Raw genomic sequence first — 11906 nt, forward strand, 5'->3', positions numbered from 1 at the left:
GGAGCTGGCAGTCCTTGTAGAGATGGTTGACGGGATAGTTGTGGTTGGTGCAGGGCTCTCCATGAGATCGTGGAAGTGGCCCAGAGGGTCTTGCTGGGGCTGCGTGCCTATGTGATTGGCCACGGCGACCGACGCGAAGTTAGCCGGTTGGTGGCGATCCTTTCTGTTCTTTTCCCCCTCTGCGTGGAGGGGCCCTCGTCTTGATCTTGGCGCTTGGCTTTACCTTTGTCGTGGCCCCCATTGAAGCGCGACAGAAAAGGCGCTTGCTGGGGGTGTTGGACAAAGGTCCGTGGTTCTAGGCTATCAGGGCTAGGACTCCGGTCGACGCTGCACGCGTCTTGGTTCGGCCCGAGCCGCGCATAGATAGGCGGTTGGCATGGGGCGGTCGTCAAGTCAAGACAAGGAGCGGTTGCGGCTTCTTGTGCCGCAATCGGTGGTTGAGACGATGACAAGGTGTAGTGCCCCATCTGTTGCGTCCCTGTTCCTCGGACGGGGAGTGAGGTCATGAGTCGGCGTCGCGATACGGAGTACTCCGCCTATTGAACGACGATGGTCTCCAATAGTGCCCAGAGGTTCTGGTGGATTGCCTGTCCGCGAGGGTCGTTCGGCTCAAGCAGGTCATGCAGGAGCATTGCCGCGGCGCCAACGTTCTGACTGGCCCGAATGAACTATGGGGGTCAGTCCCCCAAATCAGAGCGTTGCGCTGGGGCTGACGGGCATGACCCCGAGCGCCGCTCATAGGTCTATGCGCATGGGGCACAGTGTGGTGCGCCAAGCGTGTTGGTGCAGTTGGTGGCTGATGCGGCCACTATCGTCGTAGATCCTCCCCATGCTCACGTGTGAGCTCGGGGGTCTCCGCGTGAGGGCCCTACGGGGCGTAGATCCGGAAGGACTCCGTTACCCCTAGCGGTTGTTCTGGGGCGTCCGCCACAGCGTATTCCCAGGACCGACGGTGGCTAGGCGCCACGTTGCCGATGTTGGAGCCGTCGCTCCCAACGTCGTCATCCATGATGTCGAGGAAACAGGTGGGAGCATAGCTCGCCATCCCCACGATCTCAGACGTGAGAGGGTGCGGCGCCAGCACCTTTTGGAGTCCCCAGGCGTATGCGTCCGCGGAAGACGCGAGGCCATAGGGGAACCGGTCGTATGGCGGCTGCAACGGGGACAACGGTAACCCACCGGATATTTGGTGGAAGATAGAGCGTAGTAAGTAAATAACAGCATGTATATTACTCACAGCGGGGTTTGAGCAGAGAGTTTGCTCGGAATGAAGCGCAGATGCCGCGCCATCGAAGTCGCGCATCCTGGAGTCGATGGAGGACGTCCCTCCGACGGGTGCTGGGTCACGAGCCTCCTCGCGGAGGTGGAGTACGCCGAGCCGGTCGACGATGAAGTCCAGGCTCCCAAAGCGGAAGGCCTGGGCTGGCTCGAAGACGGGTGAAACCCGCATCCCGGCGGGCGAGAGTGTGGGGAACTCCAGCGAGCCGAAACGAATCGTATCGTCCGAGCCCGCCACGGCGGGGGTGGCGGAAAAATGGGCCATCCGATGACCAAAAGGTGTTGAACGTACAACGTCTTCCCCACGGATGGCGCCAACTGTCGGTGCAGAAAGTGATCAACTAGTAAATATTTGTAGTTTTGCTGTACGTTGTGATCGGAGGTGGCCTAGCACTCAATGACATAGGATTTATACTGGTTCAGGCAACGTGCCCTATGTCCAGTCAGGGTTGGTCAGTGACTTTATTCCTGAGCCTAGGTGCTCGAAGTCTTTAGTGGGGGTACAAACGAGAAGGAGAAAGGAGGGGGTATACAAGAGATTTGGATGGCTCCGACCGGAAGGGTTGCGGTCGGAACTTGGTGGTCCTGCGGTTGTAAGGGGTTGATATCGATCTAGTGAGTCTGAGCTTTTTGAAGTCATCTCTCCTCGTTGGAGGGAGCGCATCCCCTTTTATAGATGAAGGGGATGGCTTTTTACAGGTGAGAGGGAGAGAGTACAGATATTTCTAAGCCTTGCTGCCTACGGTGATGAAAACTAGATAATGGTTGAAGCTCCCCAATACTGTCGATGTCGCTGTAGGATGTCAGATGTGCACGGGGGGTCGAGCTATCTTCTTTAGGAAGGATGGACGCCGGTACCTGCAAATACTTCTGGATGCCTAGTGGCATGTGAGAAGTCGCGCTATGTTCACCCGGTATGGCAAATCCTGGATCTCATACTGCGATCGATGTCCAGAGACACGCGGGGGGCTTACCATATGAGAGTTTCTAGCGGCCCCTACAATACTTTGTGTCAGGGTGGCTGCATAGCACTGTTTCGCGCAGGGTATGGTCCCTGGTACAGTGGTTTTGACTTGTGAGCCATGTCTTGCCTTTCTCCGCACGTCTTCTGGTTCCTTCCGAACGGGGAGCCCCCGGTCGGATGACTCCAGTCGGCTCTCAATGCGTCAGTCGGAGAAGAGCGGTGAGCAGGCTTTCCACGAGCCCCGGGCGCGGGGTCGGAGTCGCGGGGTCGGAGTAGGAAGCAGCGTTTTGGGCCAAGCCTTCCGATTGGAGAGACTGCTTGGAGACGGCTGGTGCCTGAAGCGAGTGCTCCGGTCGGAGAGGTGGGCCGAAGAAGTTGACGAGCGGGCGCCTGTTCTTAAGGGTAGACCTTCCGGTCGACGACCGGACTTCCCTTCCGGCCTGTTGTGTTTTAGTTTTTTGGGCCGGCCCATAAAATATATGTTGTTTTCCTGGGCCGAGCCTGGGCATGGAAGACGGTCCTCGAGGGACCCCGGGTTTATGAACCCGACAATATATATATGTCCTAACATGGTAGACAAACAAAATTTAGATAGATCAAAATATTTATTGTAACCGTATTATATTCAATTTTGCTGTCTAGAGGATGTATTAGTAGACATATATAACAAGATGTTATTTATTATACCCTTTTAACATAAACATAGACTATTAAACTCTATATATTATAAAAAAGTTTGTATATTTTTTTGGAGGGGGGGTTGGGGGAATGTGGCCGGCCCCGAAGTATTCCAGCGCCTGCTTCCAGCACGACGGCAGCCTCCTCTAGTGGCGACGTCCGCGGCGGTGGCCTGCCCTTTGTCGCGGCGACGCCTTATCCACCTGAGTAACACAGCGAAGAGATCGAGTGGCATGTACGCACCGACGATGGCGGCCAGGGCAATGAGGCATTTGTCGAGTGTATTAAGTTTTATTTTACTGCTGGCGACGGGGCTGTCATATGCTCCCGGAGGAGAGGCTGTGGCTCGTCTTGCGGGTGCCCGAGAGGTTGTGGCTGGTGCGGGTGCCTGAGAGGTTTCGCGTCCCGGTGCCCCGTGGCGGGGCTGCAAGGCGTCGCCCGTGCCAGTGGAGCAGCAGGCCACTCCGCCGGCGCCGGCGACACTGCCATGCTGAAAATGAGGCATAACACTACAAGCACACTCATTACTTTTGAGAGACGACTGAGACGACTGTTGTGTACGTGGACAGTATACATACATTTTATAAGCTACTAAAGGGGAGGCGCTGTCGGAGTCATATGAGATATTGATACCTCCTATTGGCAGTCCTTATTACTAAACCTAAATCACAGCTGTTCAATAAACTCGACCGTACATGTGTGAAAGATGATGTCATTGTTCTTCGTAGTTCCAGCGGTGCGCCTAAGTGCGGGTCTACCCAGGAGGAGAGGTTGGAATCACTGATCTGGAGGTGGAATTAGGAATAATTGATGCTCAGTCACGGAGTAGCCCATTCACCTTTCTAGGAACTGTTCCTGCACAAAACCGATATACACTCGTACTCTATTTCATAACCGGTTGATGCCTATCGGTCTGGTCACTGCTTTGCTGTATTTAATCGTTATAAGTGCTACTGAGCTTGTTAAAATGTGTTTTAAGCACAATATACAGGAGGTCCTCGTGCATCATATATCCCAAAGGACACGAACGACAGGTGTACGCCCCCAAAATTATTTGGAACCACAACGAAGGCATTCACCATTAAAATGCGCATAGTTTGGTGATACACTCCTTGAACTGGGCTAGGTAACCTGTTCAATCATGGGAACATGTTTTTCTTTACGGTTTTAGGATATTTTAAAAATTGTGAGATATAATACCTGGTTTATATTTCAAGCACAATTTTAGGCCAACAAGCCTAACAGGCTAACACAAGCAGAAAACAAAAGGAAGAAACATGTAGGCTGTTGAAGGATGCAGCCCTGTTCTTCGGCGCTAAGTACTTTTCAGTAAACGAACATTATTTTTCTCCCACAACAAATCAGCATAAGCCAAATTTCAGCGAAACGAACGAGTCTGCACTACTATAGAAGGAATAGAATTGGGTTGAATAGGATGATTTGCATGACTTAAGGGCAAGCCAACACATGGGATCATAATCCCAACTATATATTGGAAAAGAAGCCAAGGTGGAAGCCAATGATCTAGCAATCCCTCACAGCTGAACTATCAATGTGTTGCCGATGGGCGATGGGGCACAAATGAGGAGCCATGGTGATGACAGACATGTTGTCACGCAAAGGGCCGATGCTGAGATTGACGTAGGTGTCGGCGTGTCGCAATATGCATGTGAGAATGTAGCCATGTATTACAACACATCCAGCACATTATTATACGTACAAATCATACAAGCTATACCTTCTAATCAACCTGATATTACACCACCCAAACTCTCGTATGCAGTTACACCAGATAATGTACTCCACAATGGTAAGATCCAATGGAAAAGAAACAAACAAATAGTTGCAGCAACGACAAGATGACTTATTGAGGCCTGTAATAGTTGCTCTGGTGCGGAGGGTAAGCCCCAGGGGCATTGTACGGTGGTTGTGGATATGGCGCAGATTGCTGCGGCTGAGGGGCATTGTAATATGGGCCGCGCCATCCAGGATATGCCGGCTGACCGTAGTCATGGCCAGGAGGCGGCTGGTGCGCTGGCTGCTGGTACTGACCAGGGTGCGGTGCACCATATGGAGGCTGTTGTGCTGGCGCCCCATAGGATGGGGGGTATGGCTGTGAGTATGCAGGTCTTGGCTCCGGTTGAGAATATCCAGGCCTTGAGTCTACCCCAGGTGGAGAGGCATAGGGAGCCTGAACATGCGGCGGTGGTGATGGGCTGCTCTGATCAGGTGGTACAGAAGCATTCCTCTGCAAAGAGGAGTGGCTGGAGGATGAGAAGCTGAAACCCGCTAGCTTCCTCTGCACATCTTCGATCATTTCACGGCATTGAATGTTTCGGGTCATTATAAAGTCACTGCACTGCTGTTTTATTTTGCCTATTGCTTCCTGTACACAGGGATCATCCCAAAATCAGTAGCCCAATCGAGAGGAGACATCAGCATTCCTATGTTAAATGCAAATGGAACAATATGAAAATGGAAATGCAATCACACCTGTAAAGTCACATAAAAGTTTAGGCCCTCGTTAATGTTCTTTTTAAACTCCCGGTATTTAGCAACAGCAGCAGCGATTTGCTTGTAACATCTCTCACGAGCAGCTGAAAAAAAGGAGTTTAACAAATCAAAGTTACACATTAGCTTTGCACAAAGAAAAAGAATTACACATTACATTGTTCAAAGATCCAACTCCTAAATCTAAAAAATAATAGCACCTGTAAACCTGGGAATGGTTTGGTCCAAAACCGGATTTTTTGGTTTGGTTTCTTATTTGGGCCTGTATGGTTTGGGTGAAAATGGGCTGGAGAGTTCAATGGTCTGGTTCGGCTTGGGGTAGGAGTTGCAGTAGTCTGGTTCGGTTTGGAGTAGGTTTCATCGGTCTCCCGACGCCCGACGCCTCTGCGTCGATGCGCCGCCTAGCGACGCCTCTCTCGACGGATCTCTGAGTCCGACAGCCGGTGCTTGTCTCCCCAGCTTGACGTCCAGCACCTCCCCTCCCCAGATCCCACAGCTCGCCGGCCATCGGAGGGAGGCGGCAGCGGCAGATCCCCATCAGAGGGAGGCGAATCTGAGCCGTTACCAGCGCCGACGGTCGAGCAGCTTGGTCCCGGCCGACGGCGACGTGCAGCTCCTGCTTGGTCCCGTGCGCGTAGCTGCCGAAGGAGATGCAGAGCAAGGACCCGGCCAGCTGCATCGGGAGTAGTCAGACTCCGCCGACATGGATGTGGCCACGGCGCTGTGCGCGAATCCCGCTGGCATAGAAGGGCCTGTTGGCGCGCAGCACGGCTGTGGGCCTCGTCGAACGCATTGAAGATGATGTGGTGCACAACGGAGGTGGTGTCCGGTCGTCTCCTGCAGGTACGACATGACCTCGCTGGGCTCAATGGACACAGCGCCCGCCATGCCCTGAATCCATGCCCGGCACACGGCGGCTACATCATGAGGCACACGGCTGAGTCACCAGCGCCATGCGTGCGCCACGAAGATGAGCAGCAGGGGCATGGAGATGGAAGAGCAATAGCAGAGCAGGATTAGTCATAGCCTGAAACTGTGGACTTCAAAATGGTTCACCGACAGGTTGTAGTCTAGTGCGGGTTAAAAAATGCAACAGATGGGATTGGTTCAGTTTGTGTATGCGATTGAATGGACCGGAGTGGGCTGGTTAAGCTTTAAAATGTTGCGCCTGGTTTGGGGTGGGTTTGGTTTGGATCCCAGACCATTCCCAGGTTGGAGCACCTGACTGTGATAACAGTTCCATGTTAACAATGATTACAGGTTACCCTCCGTTCAAAATTATAGGTCAATTTTTGTCCTAAGTCAAACTTCTCTAACTTCGATTGAAGTTCAAGAAAATACATCAACATTTACAACAACAAATTAGTTTCATTATGTTCCCCATGAAATATGTCTTGACAGTGCATTTATTTGAACTTGTAGATGTTAATATATTTTCTAAAAACTTAGTCAAAGTTAGAGAAGTTTGACTTAGGACGAGAAAGCTAAAGTGACCTCTAATTTGGAACAGAGAGAGTAGAAATTAAGCAGAGCAGTATCAAATTTGAAATTACTCCAGAAAATGGCGTGCACATGCAGGAAAAGGCATGCATACAAGCAACACCTAGCCCGCTAAGGAAGCTTATGGACAACTGAAGCAGACAAATTGCTGAAATTTGCACAAAAATGCCCACGAATCAATAACACTACCCAACCAGCCAGCGTGATCTAGGGAACCACTGTAATTGATGGGCTCAAGAATGGAAAGAACATTACCAAAATAAAATACTGCATGAAGCTATCATCCATAAGGCAAACAAATTAAAAAAAAAAGTTGTTAAAGTACAAAAGTGGAAATTGCAAAAGGCAGCGGTACATCAAATGTATAGTTAAAGCAGATAATTTGCTGAAAAAATCAGCACATACTCCCTCCATCCCTTTTTAACTGTTGCTCTCACTTCCCGAGAAGTCAAACATACTCAACTTTGATCAAATATATACAAGAAAATAATCAAAATATTAATATTTATGGTACACAATTAGTATCATTAGGTAGATTGTTGAATCTATTTTCATAAAGGGGGCGTACCCAGTGCAGAGAGCTCCCGCTCTGTGCGGGGTCTGGGGAAGGGTGTTAGTGGCAAGCATTACCCTCGCCTGTGCAATGCGAGGAGACCGCGACTCGAACCCGGGACCTTCCGGTCACAGGCGGTAAGACTCTACCGCTTGCACCAGGCCCGCCCTTCTGTTGAATCTATTTTCATAATAAACTTATTTGGAGATACAAATGTTACTAATATTTTCTACAAACCTAGTCAAACTTAAGAAAATTTGACCAGCACGAATACTATAGCGACAATTAAAAAGGGGCAAAGGGAGTATACTCCTGAAGCAATAGCTGTAAAACCTTGTTGACATGAGGAAAATTACAATACCTAAAGAGCATGTTGTAACTTTTGGATTCAATGTATAAAGCAAGTTACAAAAGTAAATGTAAAGGCATTCTATCACAACTGTGACGCGAAGAAAAAATCCCAGAAAGGTTACCTTTGTAATCCTCTAGGTTGAATACAGCAGCAAATTGCTCGTTTTGTGCCTGTGCAAGGATCCAGTATCTAAGTGTCAGACACAATACGAAAGTACATGGCAAAATATAGGGCATTGGACTCTTATAAACACTTCTCCCACTGTTTCTTCCTTTTCTCATCTCTGGAGTCAAATCGCTCAATTGCAAAACAACGATGCTACTACTCAGTTCTAATACACATATGTTGTTGATAGAACTTTACGCAAAATTAACACAAAGAAAGTTTCAAAGGGCACTGCACCACCAGTATTTATCAGGTATGACTGCTTACCTGTATTTGTAGCAATAATTGTTCCTGTGCCTCAATGTTATCAGCAATATCAGCACAGATAGGATCATACTTAGCCATCTCCTTCTTGAAAAGATCATCATGTGATCCCACACCAGCCATCAACTTAGGCAATATATCATCCTGGCAAAAATGGATCTTCTCAGCGCATTAAATACTATAGTACATGACCACATCATCGGTTATTTATCACTAATTTCTAAGTAATGAAAGATGATGAATGAATTTCAGCTTAGTTGAAGGACTAACAAACTTGAAAACAATCCATCAGGACCACCATAAAATCTTGTCAAGTGGGTTTTTTTCTCGAACAATTGCTAAGTGGAATTTGGAAGGGGCAATGCAAAGCAGAATATTACTAAGTAGAGCAACAACAGAATACACAAAGGCACTCATAGTCATAGGAGCCCACGATGAATTAGTACTAATACAGCACTCCAAGAAGTCAAGAACATTAAAACTTTAAGCATGATATGTTCACTGAGAAGGTAAAACAGACCCATGGCTTGTAATTTAATGCTAGCACCAGATGAAATGTATTCTACAGGTACGACCAAGAAAAATCTCGTGAAAAAAAGAACTATAATGAAAACTACAGGAACAATAGATGCACCTTTCTTTTCATTTCTTTGAGCATGTCTTCAAGACCTGCCCTTTGTGCTCCAAGAGACTCCAGTTGTCTCTGTTGACAAATAAAAGTAAGTTTTGCCAAGTTAAAAAAAAACAGTCTTACTACATATTCTACCAGTCATAAAAACTCATGTACATTACCAAGCTTTGTTTCAGGGCTCCAACAATGGCATCTTCATTGCCATCCAAGGACATGATAGGCCTGGAAATACTTGGAAGTGCAGACTCTATCTGCAACAGAGAACAGGTACATGTAACTATCTAGATAAAATGATGATCACGGAAAAGAGTCACGGTTCATTGGGAAGCAAATAAAGATAAGTAATCCACTCAAATGTTAGATCCTAATTATATTTTTAGTTTCATGTTATATATTATTGTTAAACTCTCACCGGTCTTTTGTCAAGGATAGACATCAATGGATAGTTCTCCTTCACGCCTCGTTCAATCAGAGAATCACTATCAGCAGCTCTCTTGAGATTAGAAGCAAACAGATTCAATCTATCCTGAATATTCTTGGTTAGGGTGCTTGATTGAGGTCTAGTCCAACGACTCCCAAATTGTGTACGAAATTGTGCGTCTTCATTCGCCTCCTTCTGTAGAAGTTCTTCAGTCTGAACAAGTAGTTCCTGATTGACCCTGCTCAAATCCCTAAGCTGCTGCAACTCAGATTCTAAGCCAGCAGGGCCACCACTTATCTGCACAGCCTCTACGTCTTCCTTCAGATCCAAGGGCAAGGTTATATTTCCTTCCAATGAAAGAATAGAATCTGGTAAGTCCATTTCCTTCAGCCTGACTCTAGTGATCTCACTAGCTTGCTGTAATTTCTCTGCCTGGGTCCGGATAATATTATCTACCATCTCTGTGTACTTAGAGAGTGCTTTCATGCTGCCATCAGGCACAAGTGATGAAAAAAGCCTTTCCTTGCTGGCATCTAAAACTTCAGCCAAAGAGGTAGGCTTTACAAGGGACGCTGCAGGGAGGGCTCCCAAGGAACCAGCAGCTGGAACCCGCATCAGGTAAACACGATCATTCTCCTTCATAGCCCTTTCCAAGTTGGTTTTCATGTTACTTTCCAGCTTGTTGACAGAATCCAGAAGCTGGGCAGCAACTCCCTTCGCAGCCTTCTTAGCATCTGCCAAGGCACTCATACCAATCTTTAAACGTGCAATTTCCTCAGCAATTTCTTCTTTCTGATGAAGATCTAATGAATACCTATAGCAAGCATCGGCGTAGAATTGAGCAGCTTTCAGCTGGACATGGGACACCCATGTCTTATCAAAGTGCTGACTTAGAGGAGGTGCACTGAGAGCTGCATACGCTTCTTCATAGAATATGCCCACCTGAAAAGATATGTGAACATGTAATGACGAAGAATTAGTTAGATAGCACATTGACACCAAAGTTTTGCAGAAGAAAGAACTGTACGGCATCATGAATAAGAATGTGCTGTATTAATGGTAGCTAAAATGAACCGTGCAACTCATATACAATTAAGTCATCATATATAACTAAATCAAATCAATTGTAGGAACTAATCTCACAACTGGATACACACACGAACTTGCTTGCTAATTCCTAAATAAGATTCAATCAAACAAGTTAACCACCCCATAGGCCTATAGAATTATTCTAGAATTAGGTTTATCTTGATGTTAGATAAATGGACTTCCCTAGCTTAGGGTTCAGCATACTATAATTCTCTCTTAGTTATAAGTCCTCAACACTACAACATCGTGAATTCACTTATGGCTGGTAAACATATTGTAAATTGTAAATGCTTAAACAACTTAAGAAACATTCAGAGCTTTCATTCATTCCACATCAATCCAAACTAAGCTCCCATATCGCAAAACCTGAACTACAGGAAGTAACCACGCACCTGCCGCGCCACCTTGGAGCACAGCGCGGGTGGCTTCCCTCCACCTATGACCTTCTCGAAGAAGCACTCCTGCGCTTGCGCGAGCATGAGTTTCTCCAGCATGCCGGCGCACTCGGGCGTGATGTCCACGGTGGTGGCCCCCGCAGCGACAGCCTTGGCCGCGACCCCCGCTCTCCCTGAGCCACGCGAATGACCCTGCCGCACTCTGGAAGGCGCCGCACGCGGTCTTGATCCCGACGTCGGTGGAGCGGTCGGCGGCAAGCGCGATCTGGGCGTAGACGGCGCCGAGGTTGAAGAGCACGGCGGCCTTCTCGAGGTGGACGGAGGCGAGGGCGCACTTCTTGTTCCCCTTGAAGGCATCGTGCCAGGTGAAGGTGAGGGAGTGGACGTGGGCGCGGTCGGCGGAGATGGGGAAGCGGGGCTCCACGAGCGCCAGGGCCCGCGCGTAGGCGAGGAGCGCGTCGCGGCGCTGCTCCAGGGAGGACGGGTCCGGGAGGGAGGGCTGCTCGACAGCGGCGCGGAGGTCGCGCACCACGGTAAGGTCGTCGTCGGCCGCGGCGGCCTCGCGCTCCGAGTAGACGGAGGCGATGTAGAGGCGCAGCGGGCGGTAGAGATCAGTAGCAGTCGTTTTCTTCTCGTGGATCGCGAGCATCACGTTAGAGGACCCCGCCGCCGACGCCATCGGGGCGGACGCGGTGGCCGGAGGCGGTGCGGAAGTGGAGGGGATCGGAGGATGGGGTGGGGTTGGGGACTTCGGGGGTAAGGAAATTTGGGGAGTTGAGAATTGTCGCTCTGGAAAGGCAACTAGAGGAAGGAAACTGTGGAAGAGGATGCTTCGCCGCGTCGAGGGCGCTAGGTGCCTTGAGATCCGTGCGGGTGGCTGGCTGACCGACCTGCGGGGTTGCGGGCGGCGTGGCCGTGGGTCGAAGTCGGAACGGAACGGGGTCGTCAGTTTTGACCTCTACCACCTTATGATCCTAATATACGTGTAAACCTCACGTTTTATTTTTATAAGGGAAATAGGGAAGCAAGAGGAATTTAGCCCTACTTTTTTATGGTACATAGAGATATAATGAGTTACACATGACAATCATCATGAAACAAACAG

The 11906-nt window shown here is 49.0% G+C and overlaps 1 protein-coding gene across 1 annotated transcript; it reads right to left on the minus strand.

Moving 5' to 3' along the window:
- Window positions 1-4584: 4584 nt before the first annotated feature.
- On the minus strand, window positions 4585-11580 carry LOC136533296 (vacuolar-sorting protein BRO1-like). The gene is given in 9 exon segments (XM_066525886.1): window positions 4585-5306; window positions 5414-5517; window positions 7958-8006; window positions 8269-8409; window positions 8900-8968; window positions 9058-9147; window positions 9309-10259; window positions 10799-10966; window positions 10968-11580. Coding segments are annotated over 9 exon segments (2607 nt in total). The 5' UTR covers window positions 11481-11580; the 3' UTR covers window positions 4585-4784.
- Between the last annotated feature and the right edge of the window lie 326 nt (window positions 11581-11906).

The sequence above is a fragment of the Miscanthus floridulus genome, chromosome 1 (genome assembly GCF_019320115.1).
Source record: "Miscanthus floridulus cultivar M001 chromosome 1, ASM1932011v1, whole genome shotgun sequence".
NCBI classification, from domain to species: domain Eukaryota; kingdom Viridiplantae; phylum Streptophyta; class Magnoliopsida; order Poales; family Poaceae; genus Miscanthus; species Miscanthus floridulus.